This window comes from Dromiciops gliroides, chromosome 4 (genome assembly GCF_019393635.1).
Source record: "Dromiciops gliroides isolate mDroGli1 chromosome 4, mDroGli1.pri, whole genome shotgun sequence".
Taxonomy (NCBI): Eukaryota; Metazoa; Chordata; class Mammalia; order Microbiotheria; family Microbiotheriidae; genus Dromiciops; species Dromiciops gliroides.
Window position 1 is genome coordinate 34,114,438 of NC_057864.1, and position 17,996 is coordinate 34,132,433.

Genomic DNA, 17,996 nt, shown 5'->3' on the forward strand with positions numbered 1-17,996 from the left:
CCCCAGCCTAGTGACCACATTCCCTTCCTGGGCTCCCTCGCCACCCTCCATGTTACACAGACACAATGGACGACGGGCTTGGCGAGGGTGGGAAGGGGCTGGAAGAGAGGGGAAACTAGCAGCCCATCAGGCCCAGGGGGTAGGGCAGGGGAGGGGCTGAGCAGCAGGAGGCACCGTGCCTCAGGAGGAAGCAGCTGCTCACACAACGCCCAGAGGACAGGTCATTTGGGAAGGGTCTGAGGGAGAAGGGCAGGTGCTGGACACTCCCTGCTCAGGGGCACTGAGGCCAGCATCTGTCCACCTGACCACCACAGAGCCTGTGGTCCTGCCCAGGGAAGACAGAGGACCCCTATAACTTGTCACAACAGAGCCCTGGGACCCACTTCTGGTGGCTCCTTTGGGTACAAATGACCCTGTGGGAGGGAACTCAGAAAGTGCCGTGTGGGCCTGGGAAGTCTTGGGCACGAGGTGCAAGGTGAGGCTCCCTCTCAGGGGCTTATGGGAGGAAAGGGATTCAGAAGATACACAACCGGCCAGCTGAGGAGTGAGTCTGACAACGGGCGGGCTGCCTGCCCCTAATGCAGGGACACCCAGTGGCTGGCCAGGGACGGAGCACACATAATGGTCTCCTGCGTGGAGGCCTGGCATATGCTCCCGCTGCTCATGTTCCCACCTTAGAACCTAAGCTCTGTCTTGCTTCCCAGTGCCTAGCATGGTGCTTGCTGGCCTCGCTCCATCTTTGGGGGCAGGGAGTTCTGCTCGCTCTCTGCTCACCCCCTCTTCAACGCTGCACTTCCGGGACCAGGCAGGAAAGAGAACCTTCCCCTTCTTCCTGACCTGCCCCTGCTGCCCGCGTACCTGGGAATTGACAGCCTGCCCCATGGGGATGCGGGAACACTCCAGTGCATACTGCTTCACACAGAAGTAACAGCCCTGGGAGGAAGCGAGAAGGCGAGGGTTGAGGCCCGGCTCCGTGCCCTCCCCACGTCCGTCCGTCCCCAGATTCCCAGCCCCCTGCCTCCTCTCACACCCTCCCCAACCCCATCAGTCATTGCGGGGCTCCTCCTCTCCATCTGTCCCCTCTCTCTACTCACGCAGCTGTGACCTTACTGCAGACCCTCTTCACCTTCTGCCCAGCTTGTCCCAACTGCGCTCCTTCCCATGCCTTCCATCCTGAACACAGCTGCCAAAACCAATCTCGAAGGCCCGCGCTGCTCCCTGGCTCCCTCTCAAGCACACTCTTTGGCCTAGCACTCAATGCCCTCCAAAATATGACTTCAGGGCCTTTCCCGGCTTTCCATCATCCCGCCCCCCCCCCAGCCAAAGTGGTCTATTCCTGGTCCCCCAGATGAGCATCTCTGCTGAGCTGCCCCCACAGGGCCCTCCTCACACGCCCTGCACCGTCCTAAACAAACTCTCCCTGATTTGTGCCCTCTTCACCATCTGCTGGCTCCTCCCAGGCACCCGGGCATGCTCTCCAGCTGATTCTATGCTATGCTGGGCCTGGGACAGGGACTCCCCACAGCCCCCACCACTGCTGCCTCTAGACAACATCAGCCGTGTCCGTGACCCATCCCCCATGAGCCCTCAGGCCCTTGGAGCCCAGCTCCCAGGTGCCCTCTGGCCCAACCTTGCCCCCGTCTGTGTTCTGCCACACCAGCGGCCTCATTAGACACAGGCCATGAGCTGCGACGATGGCATCCTCAGGGCCAACGTCAGCCTTTTACTGCCACTGTACTTTGTTCTCATTGGCACCTTGGAGCCCTCTACCCCTCAGCTCTGGGCTGGGCCATCATGCCCGCTCTGGCTAGTGACAGCTAGCCATTGCAGAGTGCTTTACGTCGGTTATTGCTATTGATCCTCTCGTCAATCTGGGGAGGCTGGGGCTAGAATTATCCCCATTTCACAGGTGGTGAAGCGGGGTCAGAGAGCACTGAAGTGAACTGTCGGGTTCCAGAGCTGGGTGTGAACCCTCTCAGTCCCAGCAGCCAGCTCTACCCCTCCCCTCTTTCCATGAGGGCTCCCTGACTCCATCCCCTGCCCTGGAGAGGCGGCCCCGTGGTCCTGGACAGGATCGCCACACCACCACCCATCTTTTCTCTCCACCTCTCAATTAGATGCTTCCATGTGGTCTCCAAACGCCCTCACAGAGCCCTCCCTTGGCCCAGCATTCCTGCTAGCTGGCGTGGCCCTGTCATCCTCATTCTCCACCACCGTTGCAGACACTGTGGATGGCCTTGAGACTCAGGCCCCAGCTCCTCTCACTTCTCTTCCTACCTCTCCAGCCCCTCCTCAGCCTCCTTTGCTGGATCCTCCTCTAGGCCACCCCTGCTAACTATGGGCAGCCCACAAGGCTCTCACCTGGGCCCTCTTTCCCCCTTGATACTATTTCACTTGGTCATCAGCTTCCACGGATTCAATGATTAGATGATCATTGCTATGATACCTCATCATATGCTGATGATCCACAAATTTACTTGTCCAGGACTGACCTCTCTCCCAGTCTGTAGACTCGAATCTTTAACTGCCCATTGGACATCTCACACTGGGTGTCTAGTAAAATTTAACCCATTATCTTTCTCTCCAAACCTTGCCTACCATCCTCCTCTCCGTCACCCAGGTTTGCAAGGTAGGCTCATCCTGGACTCCTCGCCATCTCTCACCACCCATATCCACTCTGTGGCCAGGGCCTGTCAAGTTCACCTCTCTGACATCTCTCGAATATTCCCCCCCACTGGTGCAGGCCTTCATTGCCTCAAAAGCCTGGACCACTGTAATAGTGGCCGGGGGTGGCGGGGGTCTGCCCGCCTCCAGTCTCTCCCCACTTCAGTCATCCTCCATCTAGCCACCAAAGTGGTTTTCCTAAAGCTCAGGCCTGATCACCTCACCCTCCTAAGTAAACTCCAGTGGCTCCCTATTACCTCCAGGAACAAACATAAAATCCTCTGTTTGGTTTTTAAAGCCCCCCCCCTTCAGTCTTCTTATGCTTTACTCCCCTCCATGTAACCTATGATTTAGGGACATGGACTTCCTTGCTGTTCCTTGTGCACAATACCCCATCTCCAACCTCTGGGCCTTTGCACTGGCCGTGCCCTACTCCGGGAACTTTGTCCTTCCCACCTCCTGGCTTCCTTTCTCATCCCAGCTAAAATCCCGCCTCCTACGAGAAGCCTCTCACAGTCCTCAGGTGTCAATGCCTCCTGGCTTTCAGGTCACTACTTCCCATTTCCTGTCTGTGTATCTTGCTTATAAACAGGCAAAAGTTTAATTTTTGTCTAATGATCTTCTGTGTTTAGCCCAGCGTCTGGCCTATAGTTGGTGTTTAATAAATGGTTGCTGACTGCCTGATGCCTGCCTCCCAGACACCTTGTCTTCTGCAGCTAAGCACAGGCATCACCTCCTCTAAGAAGCCTTCTCTGATTGCTCTCTCCTCCACTGACTCATCACCTCTCACCTGGAGCCAAATTGTGCCCCTTACTCAACAAGTATTTAGCCAGCACGTTCTCTGTCCGAGATCCTGCACTAAGCTCTGAGGGTACAAAGACAAAAGGAAGACAGTCTCTGTCCTCAAGGAGTTTAATTTCTCACAGGGATAACATCTATTCACCTTAGAGGGAAAAGTCTTGGCACTTGGGGGCTTGTCCTCCCTTTACTGAACCACATTCTGTTGGAGGACAGGGACCGAGACAGGCCCCAGGCTTGGGCCAAAGCAGACGGGGGTTGGGGAACGGCAAGCCGTGCCCAACACTCACCTGGAAAGCCAGTTCCATGAGCACAATGCCTCCAGGCAGAGCCCGTTGCAGGTGGTACGTGGTGATGGGTGAGCTGGCACTCTGAGGAAGGAGGAAGAAAGAGTGAGGCTCCAGGCTGGGCAGCCCAAGTTCTCTGGAGGAGGGTGAAGTGGGGCAAGGGAGGGATACTCACCTTTGGGCTCCCATCTGTCTTGGTCTTGGGACAGGAGAAAGAGCCTCGACCTTCGGTGCCCAGGATGGCCATGGCCCGGAGCCGGCTGGTGCTGGAACAGAGCAGTGGGAAGGGGCGACAGAGGTTGGGGAGACGGGTTAGTTATCTACTGACCTCATCTCTGAAAGGTTGGAATCTCAGAGTGGATGGACAAGAGGTGGAGGAGGGCAGCACGTAGGAGAGCGCCGTGTGCACGGAGCCACATGGGACTTGCCCCACATGTTCAGCTGACTGTAAGGAGGAGTCTTAGGTCGTGTATCTGGGAGGGGTCCTGGTCCCTCTGAAAAGGGGCTGCAGCTGTCAGCTTTAGGGGGGGAAGTCCAGGCCTCTGTGGCAGCTGGGCTGCTCAGGAGATTCTTGGTCCACCAAGTCCCTTCCACTCACTTAGTGAAATCACAGGATTTTGGGGGGGGGGTAAATGAGACCAGGAACTGCTGAGCTTCTGCCCTTTCACACTCTGAGTGACCACATCCTCAGCTTGTAAGGGGCACCCCAAATGGTGAGTGATGTCCTCTGAGCACAGGTCGGACCTGATCTCGTCTATGTGCGATCAGTGAAGGATGGGAAGCCAGCAGGAGTCCACCCCTCTGACGGGGTGAATGAGTGTTAGGAGGGGTAGAGACACTGTCATCACTCCGCTTCGATGTAAAAGGAATTCATCAATTGACTTGGCAGAAGGGAAGCGGCATGTTGTCAGTGGAGAGAGTGGCAGAGCCTGAAAACTGTACGACCCTGAGCAAGCCGACTCACCTCTTGGGCTCCTGGGTTCTGAAACCTACATTTGTGAAGAAGGATTTGACTTGGCCAGTCTCCAGACGGGGGCCTTAAAGAGCATGAGCAAGGGGAGAGTTGCCCCTGGCAGTAGAGAAGAGAGCGGGGACGTGGCCTACAAAAGGGAATCGCTTGTTTGTCCCCGGGGCAAGCCCTCTCTCCACTGACAAAGGTATCTTGCCCTGGGATGATCCTTTAGTAAGAGACGCTCTGCCAAGCAGAGAACAGTGGGACCCAATCAAGCAGGGGCACTGCCTGAAGTCCCCGAGGCCTCTGCCTTTCCACTTGTGAACCATGCATGTGTCCATTCTTCCAAATGATGTTGCATCTATTTGTAGGCTTCTAGAAGAGAAGCTCTGTAGCTACTGCGATGTCTTTTCTTTGGTCTGTTTTCTGATTGACGAGGGTTGGGGGGATATGAACTACAGTTTTAGGAATATGGACCCCAAAAGCCTTGTTGTTCCCCCTGGAAAACCCATAGAGATGAAATGATTTGCTGAAGGTCAAAGAGGAAATCAGAAGCAGAGGTAGGATTCAAACCCAGCTCCAGTGTTGGCAGATCTAAGTCTCTTTCCATCGCACTGCCTTCCTTAAGAACAGCCTACCTTCTCTTCTGACAGGGCACCTAAGCTAAGGTCAGAGGGCAAGGTAGTCTTCCTACATTTGGGCAAAGCTGTGAGAAGGAGACGAGAAGAGAGTTCATTTATATGCATTTGGAACTGCTTGAATGGCTAGAGGTTCAATGTCAGCTTGGCAGGAAGTCTCCAGTGAAGTGACCCAGGGATCTGTGCTTGGCTCTGGGTTTGTCCCTTGGATAAAGGCATAGATGGCACAGTCATTAATTGTGTATCTGACACAGTGGTGGGAGGGACAGCTAACAGTATGGATGACAGAATTGTATACATAAAGAAAAGGACAGGATAAGGGCAGGATTTATCACCAAATGAGACAGAGATCATTACTAGATGATTATATTAGATTTGATTATATTAAATTAAAAAAGTTTTGCACAGACAAAACCAATGCAGCCAAGATTAGAAGGAAAGCAGAAAATAATTTTTGCAACAAGTGTCTCTTATAAAAAGACCTCATTTCTCATTTATAAGAATACAAGTCATTCCCCAATTGAGAAATAGTCAAAGGATATGAACAGGTGGTTTCAGAAGAAATCTAAGTTATCTATGGTCAAATGAAAAACTACTCGAACATACCAATTATTAGAGAAATACAAATTAAAACGACTTTGAGGTACAACCTCACACCTATCAAACTGGCTAATATGATCAAAAAGGAAAATGATCAATGTTGGAGGGGACGTGGGAAAACTGGGACACTAATACACTGCTGGTGGAATTGGGAACTGAACCAACCATTCTGGAAAGTAAATTGAAACTATGCCCAAAGGGCTATAAAAATGTGTATACCCCGTGACCCAGAAATACCACTACTAGGTCTATATCCAAATTTTTTTTAAAAAATAAGAAAAGGATCTATTTGTACAAAAATATTTAGAGCCGTTCTTTTTGTTGTGGCAAAGACCTGGAAATTGAGGGGATGCCCATCAGCTGGGGAATGGCTGAACAAGTTGTGGTATATGATTGTAATGGAATACTACTGTGCTATAAGAAATGATGAGCAGGTGCATTTCGGGAAAACCTGGAAAGACTTAAATGAACTGATATAGAGTGAAAATGAGCAGAACCAGGAGAACAGTGTACACAGTAACAGCAACACTGCATGATGATCTATTGTTAATGACTTAGTTATTCTCAGCAACACAATGATCAAGTATAAAGGATTCACAAAGGAAAATGTGCTCCATATCCAGAGAAAGAACTGATTGAATCTGAATGCAGACTGCAGCATACTTTTTCTTTATTTTTTTCATGTTTTTTTTTTTTAGGTGTGTTTTCTTTCACATTTCTAATATGGAAATATGTTTTGAATGATTGCACATGTATAACCTATATCAAATTTCTTACTGTCTCAGGAAGGGCGAGAATTGGGAACTCAAAATTTTTAAAAATGTTAAAAATTGTTTTTACATATAATTGGGGGAAAATTCCAGAAAAAAAAAAAAGAACATGAAAGACAAGACATTAAGCTGAATCTGAAATGAAACTATGCAATGGAGAGAAAGGTTTTGCACTTGGGTTCACAAAATCAGCCTCATAAGTATAAGCCAGCAGAGACCTGGCTGGACAAATTGTAGTATCTGAAAAGGATCCAAGGCTGTGGGTGGGTCACCAGCTCAATGAGTCACAAGGGTGGTGATGTTTGAAAATCAGAAATAAACCAATTGGCTCATTTGTTCAAATAAATCATTGGAAAATATAGTAAAAAAAAATAGAGGAATGTATTTTTGTCTCAAGATAAATAAACTTTGTCTGGAGGGGTTAAGACATGAGCTGGGAGCAGGACTGGAAATGAGAGGCAGTATAAGCCCTGCTAGAAGGCCTCCAATGGGAAGGTCAGTGCTGGTGGGCCAGAGAAACTCCCATGAAGACAGGGAACAAACACTGGTTTGGAATCCAGCTCTGCTGCCAATGCCCTGCGTTATTTTGGGAGTGTCACTTCCTCTTTGGGGCCTCAGTTACCTTTTCTGTTAACAAGTGAGTTGAGCTAGGGGAACTCAGGGTAACGGGATCTAGGATAGAAATGGCTGTAACCCCAAGTTTGTCTTGTCCTAGCAGTGGGGGGCTTCAGCTGCTATTCTGGGCCAAGCTAAGGAGCAAGGGCTGCTGGGAAGGACACAGAGAGGAGCCCAGAGCCACGGACAGAAAGCTTATTCCCCAGGGGAATAAGTGGGCATGAATGATGGGATTAGGTCTGCACCAAGAAATGAAATGGGAGTCCCAGGCAGGTCTCAGGGACTGGGGAAGCCCCCTGCTGCCTCCTCCTCAGGTAAGGAAGCTCAAAGGCCAAAGAGGAACCTATATTGACCTTCAAAGGCCTCAGGGTCTGGCCACTTGAGAAGCAGCCAGTAGGTGGGACACAGAATGACCAGGGTAGGAGGCCAAGGGGAAAACAAACCAGGAATGGAGATGGTGGCCTTCCATGGCTGGGAGTCAGAGAGAAGCTCACTGAGGGCACAGGAGGGGAGTGATGGGCTAAGGCCAGATGGTCTGAGGCCCAGGAAGAAGATGGGAAACATGCAGATATGGTGTGATGCTGGAGGACCACGGGCTGAACACCTAGAACCTGCATTTACAGAACCCTTTAAATGTGATTTGTTATGGAACCGAGAAGGATGAGGAGGAAACAAGAGCTCAGAGACACCAGGCCATTTCCCCAGGTGACTCAGCTGAGCCCGCGGCTGCCCTGCCTGTGGGAGCCTGTTGGGGGGGGGGGGGAAAGAGCGGGGTAACAACTCACCTGCGTGTGGGTGAGGGGGGCCGCAGCTGCACCAGGATAAAGCCTGTGCTCTGAAGGTACTGCACATACTGCAGCAGGAAGGTCGAGCTCAGCTCCCGGAGCCACGGCTCCTCTCGGAACCCTGGGGTGGGCAGCTCCCCACCCTCACAGCTCGGAGCCGACTCTCGGCCTCCACCCCCTGACTCATTGGAGCGATGGCGGCGCTGTGGGGGAGGAAGGAGGTCAGAGCTTCTGCAGGGTCCAACGAGACCCCCCACCCCCACCCCACTGCACCCTCTGGGGCCTATCTGAGGCCTCCATCCTTGGCTTCACCCTCTGCCAGAGGCTGGGGTGGGCAGGGCTGAGGATTACCTTTCCCTCAGTGGGCGCTGTGGGCTCAGGAGGCCCGTGTTGCCAGGAAGCCGGGTCAAAGAGCAGGGCAGTGGCACAGTAGTGGACCAGGCGTGAAGACTGCTTCAGGGTCTCCAGCTCCCCAGCCTAGGGAGGGACATAAGGGTCACTGGAGGCCTCCCGACAGGAGCTGGCCCAGGAGGAGGGGACTGTCAGGAAAACAAGGTGGGGGGGATTCTCCTGGAAAGAGTCAGACACTTGTCCCCTCCTAGCCCAGTGAGGGCAGTCAGACAGAGGCCAGCGAGGCCTGGACACTCCCCACAGTGGCCACACCACACCCATCTCCCCTGAGTAAATCCCACAAAGGCCTGCAGGTTTGCTCAGGTCAGAAGAGGCCAGGAGAGACCCGAAGCTAGTGCCCTGTCCAGCAGGGGCTCAGAAGGAGGAGAAATGCCGGGGGGAACATTAGAAACAGGAGCAGAGGCTGTTCCAGGAGACTGTAGGGAAGCCATCCCTGAGTTCCCCCCACCCCATCCATGGGACAGGGAGCCATCCACAGAGTGTGCAGGAGGTAGTGCCTGCCCCAGAGGTTCATGGAAGATAGGGAGGAGGGGAGCTTCTCCTGGACAGGGGCCCACGACAGGGAAGATGGGGGGCTGGAATACATCTTGGGGATTACAAGGGGTCAGAGCCCTCAGGCCCCCTCTCGGCTAGGGCCTCACCCCCATCCCCTGAGGTGCTCACACTGATGGGCATGTTGGACTGGGCAGATCTCTGCTGCCATGTCACAAAGAGATTCTCCATCTTCATCTGACGTTCCAGCTCTGGGGGAAGAAGGAACATGAGCCTGGAGGTCAAAGGTGCCCCAGGGGCCAAGTGGTTCAACTTCCCCCCTTACCACAGCCCTGCCGGTGGCTGTGGGGAACCCAAAGCCGGCCTGACGCACTCTGGGCATCAGCCACTCTTCGGCTGCCTGGTCCCATCCTCTGAGGCCAATTCCTCCTGTGGATGACACCTCTCCCCGCTGCCACAACGGGGCCACAGGCACGACTGACCAACCACCTTACTCCCTGATCAAGAAGCTTCAGTGAAATGTAATGCCAGTAAACCACCAAGGCGATTCTGCACAGCTAAATAGAATAATAATAAACCTCATTTAGATGAACAAAAGGTCTAGGATCTCAAGGGGAATAATGAAAAAGCAGGAAAGAAGAATGGCACTTCAAGAACTTCTATTATAAAGCAATAATCATTTAACTTGTTTGCTACTGTGCTATCCCCCCTCCCCAACCCCAGTGGAAAAGTAGATCAAGGAAACATACTAGATAAATGAGAATCAGAAATAGATCTGAAAATATACACTACTTAGAGAAGAACTCATTAACTGACATGAACAGCCGGGAAAACTGGAAAGCAATCCAGCAGAAAATGGGTTTACACCAACATCTTACATCATATACTCAGAGGAGCTCGTAATGGATATGAACCTGGAATAGACAAGGTCTTATCATATTTTTAAAAACTAGAATATAACAGGATGAAGCACCTTTCACGACTATAACTGGGGGAGAGTTCCTAACAAGCAAGGGATAGAGGAGATCACAAAAGATAAAATGGGTCATTCTGATGACATGCAGTTACTTCATATCAACTTTATGTGCATTTATCTTATAAACAGTCTTTTCCAACCAGTTGAATGTCAATTTCTTGAATGCAGGGACTATTGTATCCTAGCAAAGAGCCTGGCTCTAGCAGATGCTTAGTTATATGCTTGCAAAATTGAATGAACCGCATCATTCCGCATCCCTAGCAGTCTTCTGCTGGAGATGCTTAACATACTCCCTAGAATGCAGCACCCAGGACTGAGAGTATGGCACTCCAAACGGAACCACCACCGCCCTAGCCTGGGAAATGAAGCAGCCTGGGCACCAAACCATCCGATCCCTTTCAGGCAAAGAGGTGAGTGAGCCACGGCTCCTCCATCTTGGGGCTCGTAAAGTTGACTTTTTGGAACAAGCAAATAACTTAATGTAGATATCCTTATTAAACTTCATCTGCTAAGATTCAGCTTCATGTTCTAGTCTGTCCAGACCCTCTGATCCTGACTCTGTCCTGTAGGATTAGCCCTGCCAGTGTGGTGCTGTCTGCCAATGTACCTTTATACAAGTCAATGAAACATACATGCTGAGGCCTGGGGTCACTCCCCTACAGACCTGCCACATAGTTTGCAAACCATAACTGTTTGATGGACCTGGTCTTTCAGCTAGTTTAGAACCTGTTCACAATGCTTCTTTCTTGTCCACAAGGGGAGTATGAAAGACTATGAGCTCTGCTGAAATCTAGATCTACAGTGTTCTCCAGACTCAGTAATCCTGTCAATAAAAGGTACTAAAGTGAGTTTGAAATGACCTAATAACACTCATGTTTCTATAGAGCCTGAGGTTTGCAAAGCACTTTTATGTACATTATCTGACTTACTCTGGTTTAAGTGGCATTATAGTATGGCAGATACTGGGCTCAAGAGTCCAGGAAGATATGAGTTCAAATTCTGTCTATAGATGTATAACCCTGGTAAAGTCACTGAATTTCTTTTTAGTTGACTCATCAGTAAAGTCAGGGTATTGGATTCAATGGTCCCTAAGCTCCAGATCTAGGCAACATAAATCTAAGCTTTTGACTCTTTGGGATCATGATTTTCCTTCCTAGATGGTCCTCCCTTCTAGAATTTTACTAGGAATTAAAGTCAAGGTCAATGGCCTATAGTTTCCAAACACTGCTCTCTCTCCCCTCTCTTGAAAACTGGGACAACATTTGTCCCACAGAGCCTTGCTCAGTGTCAATAATCTAGAGACCTACCACTTCTCAGAACTTAGGATGGTATTCATCTGACTTAGGGAACTCAAAGTCAACTGAGGGCAGCAAGGTGCTTTTTTTATTGTTGTTTAATCGTTCAGTCATGTCTGACCACAGCACACTAGGCCCTTCTGTCCTCCACTATTACCCAAGTCTGTCTAAGCTCATGCTCATTTTTTCCTCTACCTCTCTTATGTTATCTTCAAAGTCCTTTTTGAGCGCCTCTATGGCCTGAAACCAATTCATATTTTTCTTGGAAGCTTTAGATGTAAGGGCCCTGATATTGCTATCCTCTTCTGAGGGTGCACCTCAATCTTCCTTGTCACTAAAGAAGCTTTCTATGGTTTGCAATTTTCTCTGCCTGCTCATCTTGCCCGTCTTTCACTTGACTTTTAACTCCTTCTTAGTGTGGGATCCTGCTTCCAGGATATACTGTCTCAAGCTTTGAGGGGGTCCCAGGTGTTATGATTTTTTTTTCTTCAGGTGTTATGATTTAATGAGGGGCAGTTGCTTCACTCGCCTGGTCCTTTCTCTGGTCTATATATAACCCCAGGCCAACTTGCCAATCAAGCAGACAGCAAAACTTTATGTACCGTGGTTGCTAGCTCCAATGAGCCTGCACCCTTCCCCCACTTGGGCTGCCACTGCTCAAGGTTTCTTCCTGGTTCCCCACTGAAGTAGGACATCCAAATGCCCCCTTAGCTCCTGCATACACCGCCCCCCAGACTCGCCCCTGGCCAGCCATTCAGCCCTCTCACCAGACCGTGAGCTTAGTTCTAGAAGATGCTGGCACTGCCGCTGATTCAGAATCTTGGGGGTAAGTTTCTCTGGTGCAGCCTGCCTGGGGCTGTATCTGTGTGGGTGGGATCATGGGGCTGGACTCCACTCCCAGCTTGGCCCCCCCCTTCGAACTTCCAAGGTGTCTTTAGCTGGAAAATCATCTCAGCCATCTTTCTGTGGCTTTTGCTGCTCCAAGAGTTGTTTTCTGGCTGTGTCTGGAGGTTTTTTTTGGGTAATTGTGCCAGGAAGTCTGAGTGGTCACTGTCTTTCCTCCACCATCTTGGCTCTGCCCCTTGGAAGTCTCCACTCCTTTTCCTTTTGCCGTCAATCTTTGCCAACATCAGCGTCTTTTCCCATCTTCTCATTGTGGCCAAAGTATTTACGTTTCAGCATTTGATCTTCTAGTGATAGCCTGAATTAATTTAAGTACTGACTGATTTGATATCCTGGCTGTCCAAGGGACTGTCCAAAGTCTTCTCCAGCACCACAATTAGAAAGCACTGATCCTGTGATGCTCAGCTATCCTTAGAGGCCAACTCTTAGAGCCATATATTACTGCAAGAAAAACCATAGCTTGGACTACACAGACCTTCGTTGGCAGGGTGATGTCTCTGCTTTTTAGTATGCTGTTCAGATTTGCCGTAGCTTTCCTTCCAAGGAGCAAGCGTCTTTTAATTCCATGGCTGCAGTCACCATCTGCAGTGATCTTTGAGCCCAAGAATATAAAATCTGACACTGCTTCCATTTCTTCTGCCGGGAAGTGATGGGACCAGTTGCCAAGATCTCCATTTTTTGTTTTTTCTTAATGTTAAGCCTCATGTTAGCTTTTACACTTTCCTCTTTCACCCTCATCAAGAGGTTTCTTAATTTCTCTTCACTTTCTGCCATCAGAGTGGTAATCATCTGCATATCTGAGATTGTTGATATTTCTCCTGGCAATCTTAATTACAGACTTTAATTCATCCAGCCTGGTACTTTGCATAATGTACTCTGGCTAGAAGTTAAATAAATAAAGTGACAATATACAGCCTTGTTGAGTAATCGCAATCAGCTGTTCCATGGTGGCTTCTAACTGTAGCCTCCTGTCCCACATACAGGTTTCTCAGGAGACGAATGAGCTGATCCAGTACTCCCATCTCTCTGAGGACTTAACACATTTTGTTGTGATCCATGCCATCAGTTACTTTAGTGTGGTCAATGAAGCAGAAGTAGAGATTTTTCTGGAACTCCCCTGCTTTCACCATAACCCAGCAAATACTGGTGATTTGGTCCCTAGTTCCCCTGCCTCTTCAAAAACCAGCCTGCTCTTCTGGTAACTCTCAGCTCACCTATTGCCGAAGCCTGGCTTGCAGAATCTCAAGCATGACTTTGCTGACATGCGAAATAAACATTCCTTGGCACTGCCCTTCTTTAGGATTGGGACATAAAGCCATCTTCTCCAATCCAGTGGCCACTGCTGAGTGGTCCATGTTTGCTGGCATATCGAGTGCAGCACTTTAACAGCATCATATTTTAGGGTTTTAAATAGTTCAGCTGGAATTTGGTCACCTCCACTAGCCTTATTGCCAGCGCTACTTCCTGAAGCCCCCTGGACGTCATTCTCCAGGCTACAGTTAGAGGCTCTGGAGCAGTAGCCAATGAGGTGCTTTCTTACCATCTCCTTACTTCTCTTTGCGCCCAGGTGCCCAAGCTTGGTGACATCCCTTACTCCTCACTCCCACTCATCCCATCCTGCCAGTTTGTTGCCAAGCCTTGTTGCTTTTACCTCCAGAGCATCTTCTCTCTACTCACATGGCCGCTTCCCTAAGCCCTGTCAGCTCTCCCATGGACTATTATAATGACATCCACATTGGCCTACTGGGCTCAGCTGTCTCCCCACTCAAATCTAGCTTCCACAACAAAACTTCCAGTGATTTTCCTAAGAGGAACATCTGATCATGCCAGTCCCCACCTCGACAAACTCACGTGGCACCTGCTGCTTCTAGAATCAAACACAAACTCCTCTGGGACTCAAAGCCCTTTACAACCAAGCCCCAAATGCCTTTCCAGCTTGACTACACTTTAATCTCCTCCACATAGACTGTGGTCCAGTCAACATGGCCTTCTTACTGGGCTCCTCATTCCGGGCACTCTGGAAATGATGAGCACCAACACCTCTGGAGCAAAGACAGTGAGCATGGTGTCCTGGGATGGTGCCAAGGAGGCCAGGGTTCAAGTCCTACCTCTGACGCTTGTGATAAAGGCACAGGCAGGTCACTTGGCCTCATCTGTAACGGGCACATATCAGGTATCCAGCCATTGAGAGGTGAACATGAGATGGAGGATTGCTCATAATTGGGTGAGCAGATGTCCGCCCTGGCTCCCTGTTTCTCTGGGCGCTCCACTGTCCACTGAGCTGACCAAGCTGGCTGTAGTCTTCCTTCCTGTCCATGCCCCTAGCCCTCCCATCTCTTCTGTTCCCACTGAGGCCAGCAGGTGCCACCATTTACCCAGAGCCATGTCCTGGCCACGGCAGGGCCCTGGCCTCCATGAGTACCTCAAGGAGGCCACCTGGCCTCGTTCCCCTGCTCATGCCTGCTCTTCAGGCGACTCTGTATGGACAGCGGTGCCATGGCCCCGGACCCCCAGCTCTTTTCTGGATTCTGTTGCTGCTGCTGCTGCGCCTCTTTCTAAAGTGTCACTGACACCTTCTGACTTCACAGCTACATCTCCGTCACCATAAGGAGAAAGGGCCAAGCAGAAGCAGTAGGGCCAGGAAAGGCCTGATGCAGGCCTCGTCACCCTGCGCCCACCCCCACCCCCATTTAGATGGCAAGGGACCCTGGGCCCTCCCCTCCCCCAGCCTCCCTATCTCTTTCCACTGCCATTCCCTATTGCCCCCTTTGACGGCATCACCACTGGGCTGCCACAGTCCATCCATCACAGCTCACTGGCCACCAATGCCAGACGCCTCCGTGTGCAGGCAGAGGTCACTTCTCCCTACTATCCTCCCTCTGCCAACCCCCTCTCCTCAGAGGTCAGGTGCATCAGAGGCTTTCACTCCCTGGCCCTCAAGGCCTGGCCCAGAAACCCTAACCCATCCTCAGCCGCCCGCTTGCCCATCCCCTCAGCCTCTCCCTTCTGAAGGGAATCCTGGCTTTGGCCGGGCCGTGCGGTGACCAGCCCTAATGCTCTCCAGGGAGCAAGTGCTTTCTCAGGCCAGGCCCTGTGCTAGATGCCGGTGTCACAGGTGACACTCTCTAGACACCTCTGAGAGCACTGTCCACGCCCACGTCAAATACCAGCAGTAGCCAGCGGCTCCTTGCTTGTCCTCAGACTCGGCCCTCCCAGGTTCTCTCGGCTCCTGCTCTTAGTCCTGGCCCTCCCCCGTCCCCCCGACCCCCAGACGTAGTCCCCACCTCTTCGTTCTGCTGTCTTGATCTCCAAGAACTGCTGCCCGTGATAAGTAACGGGGTCAGGGGGACGGGGGGCTGGCCCCGGGCGGGCAGCAGCAATATCCCTCAAGGCCTCATCGAAAGGCATCGTTTCAGGGGCCAGGCCGGCCCCTCCCCGGGAGGAGCTACTCAGTCGTCCCTGTTCCCGGCTGGGTGGGGGGCCAGGGCTTCGGATGAGGGTCTCAGCCTCCAGAGATGGGGTCAGGAACGGATTTGGCTCCTGGAAGAAGCTGGACTTAGATGCCAGACACCCCCTCCCAGTCCCATTCCCTGTCCCCCAGCTGTCCAGGGTTCAAGAGCATGTATGGAGAGGGGAGAGGTCACCTTGTCATCATGCCCGGGGCAGTCTAGGTGACCATAGTGGTGGAAGAGACCAAGCTTCTGACTGAGCAGACAGTGGACGAGGTGGGCCCGCGCATTCTGCCACTGTAAGAGGCGGCCTAGGGCACGGCTGAGGGCCCCTCCCAGGTCCGGGGCCCAATTATAGGTCAGCAGCTGCAGCTGGAAGCACAGGTCAGGGAGGCCTGGGTCAGTGCGGCCGAGCTCATCTCGGCCCTTCCTCGCCCAGGGCCGCCTTGCCAGCCTTTACCTTGGTGTCCATAACCCGCAGGAGGAGGAGTCGCTGTCGGGGGGCATCCCGACCAGATCCTTCCACTCCCGGCTCGAAACGCTGCATGGCCTTGGGAGCTAGGGGAGGGGCAAGGGTTAAGAGGGTCTGAGGTAGCTCGGCCCCAGGAGCGCGTGTGTGTCTTACTCTGCTCGCTGTGCCCCGACAATGTCCAGCCCTGCCCTCCCCTCCCGGCGGGGTCTGTCCTCACCTCACAGCCCCCCTCTCCCAGTCAGTATCCATCTAGCCCTCACCCTGCTGGGTTGGCCTCCGCCACTGGGAGAAGTTCCTTCCCAAGAGCAGCAGATGGCGCTCAGCTCCAGGGCGGGGCGGGGGGTGCAGCTGCGCAGTGGAGCAGGGGGTGAAGATTACAGGGTCTGAGCTCCTGCAGAGTCAAGGAAGGACATAAAGGCAGTTCAGCCTCAGCTCCCGAGCAGCTCTGAGGGTGACTAAAGACCACGACAGGACCCCAGGACCCTCTTCGTGTTAGGCGGAGACATCGAGGTGGTGGCACAGGAAGACCTGAGTCCAAATGCAGCTTCATACCCTTACTGGCTGTGCCACTAGGCCTGTCACTTAGCTGCGGGCTGCCTCAGCTTCCTCATCCTAATGGCTCTGACTGCCAGGGAGGCTGTGAGGCTCAAACAAGATGATGTTTGTAAAAAGCACTTGGTGCGGGGCCGGACAGCAGGCTCTTAAATGCTTGCTCGTTCCCTTCCCCCCTGAGTACCCCTCCCCACCACGGATGCCCACAGACAGGTGGCCCCTGGCCCCCACTCACGGCTGTCGCTCAAACATGCGGACGCTGGTATCTCCTGCCAACGAGGCCACAAGCGAAATGGTTTCAGTCAGAACCGAGGGAAGAAGGAAGCGGGACACCATGCGGGTAGAGCTTCCAGAAACAGAAGGACACCCTGTGGAGGGCAGAGAGCACGGCTCAGAGAGCACGAGTCCAGGCCCACCAGGGCAGGGGGGAAGCAGCCTCAGGCACACCCTTGGCATCCTCACCGATCCGGGCCATGAACTCCATCCAGCGCTGACCCGCTCGTGCCAAGCCCGGATGGAGGACGCCCACCTCCCCTTCTTCTAGCTGCGCGGCCCGGCGCCTGCGGAGGAGAAGCGGCCATGAGCCCGCAGCAGCAGCAAGGGCTGATCGATGACCAGGCCGAGGGGCCGGAAGTCACCAAGAACCCCTAGACCGACCCCCCTGCCCGACATGCCCCATGTCTGCTCAGGCTTTTGTTTACTGCACACCATGAGGAGGACATCGGGAGGAAATTGTCTCTCCTCTTTGCCCTCAACAGTGGGCAAACTCTCCTTAATTCTTCCCCTCGAGGGGAAGGTGAGGGACCTGAGGCAGCCATAAATGGCAACCAGGTGGGTGGAGCAGAGCCTGTCCGCACTTGCTGGAGGTGCCCACATGGTCAATTCTGCTGCCAGAAGGCTGCAATCGGTGACTACGGGGGCTACAAGAAGGAAACTCCACAGGGATGCAGGATGGGTGGTGTGACATGCAGACTGGCTGGCAATGAGAGGCAGCCACTGAAGAAAGCACAGGCTGTCCAGCCACTCCAGCCATCTGAGGAACTGGACACTGGGTGTTCGTCCACACATATGGGGGCTTCCTCTGGACAGCTGGCTACTGTGGGGACCCCTCAGGTAGCTGCCCTTTTTGCCCTGGGGAGCCCCACACTCTGGTCCTTTGGAGAGCATGGCAGCCACGCGACAGCTTTAGGGGAAGATCTACCACACTCCCAAAGATCACCCTGCTGGTCCCCAGCCTCTCTGTTCACTTAAGGGCCTAGCCACAGCATCCATCCCAGGTACACTCACAAGCTGATGGCTGATATCGAGGGGGAGTCCACCAAACTGCAAAGTGGGTC

The 17,996-nt window shown here is 52.5% G+C and overlaps 1 protein-coding gene across 2 annotated transcripts in view; it reads right to left on the reverse strand.

Annotated features, from left to right (window-relative positions):
* SZT2 (SZT2 subunit of KICSTOR complex) overlaps positions 1-17,996 on the reverse strand; it is a 76,353-nt gene that overhangs the window by 4,953 nt on the left and 53,404 nt on the right. For both annotated transcript variants that reach the window (XM_043962853.1, XM_043962852.1), the window contains exons 54-65: positions 17,122-17,219; positions 16,895-17,027; positions 16,368-16,498; positions 16,096-16,193; positions 15,831-16,007; positions 15,471-15,726; positions 9,184-9,263; positions 8,461-8,586; positions 8,110-8,312; positions 3,925-4,015; positions 3,753-3,833; positions 859-933 (exon numbers count right to left, since the gene is read on the reverse strand). In XM_043962853.1, coding sequence (XP_043818788.1) covers positions 859-933; positions 3,753-3,833; positions 3,925-4,015; positions 8,110-8,312; positions 8,461-8,586; positions 9,184-9,263; positions 15,471-15,726; positions 15,831-16,007; positions 16,096-16,193; positions 16,368-16,498; positions 16,895-17,027; positions 17,122-17,219 — 1,549 coding nt within the window. The remainder of the gene's footprint in view (positions 1-858; positions 934-3,752; positions 3,834-3,924; positions 4,016-8,109; positions 8,313-8,460; positions 8,587-9,183; positions 9,264-15,470; positions 15,727-15,830; positions 16,008-16,095; positions 16,194-16,367; positions 16,499-16,894; positions 17,028-17,121; positions 17,220-17,996) is intronic.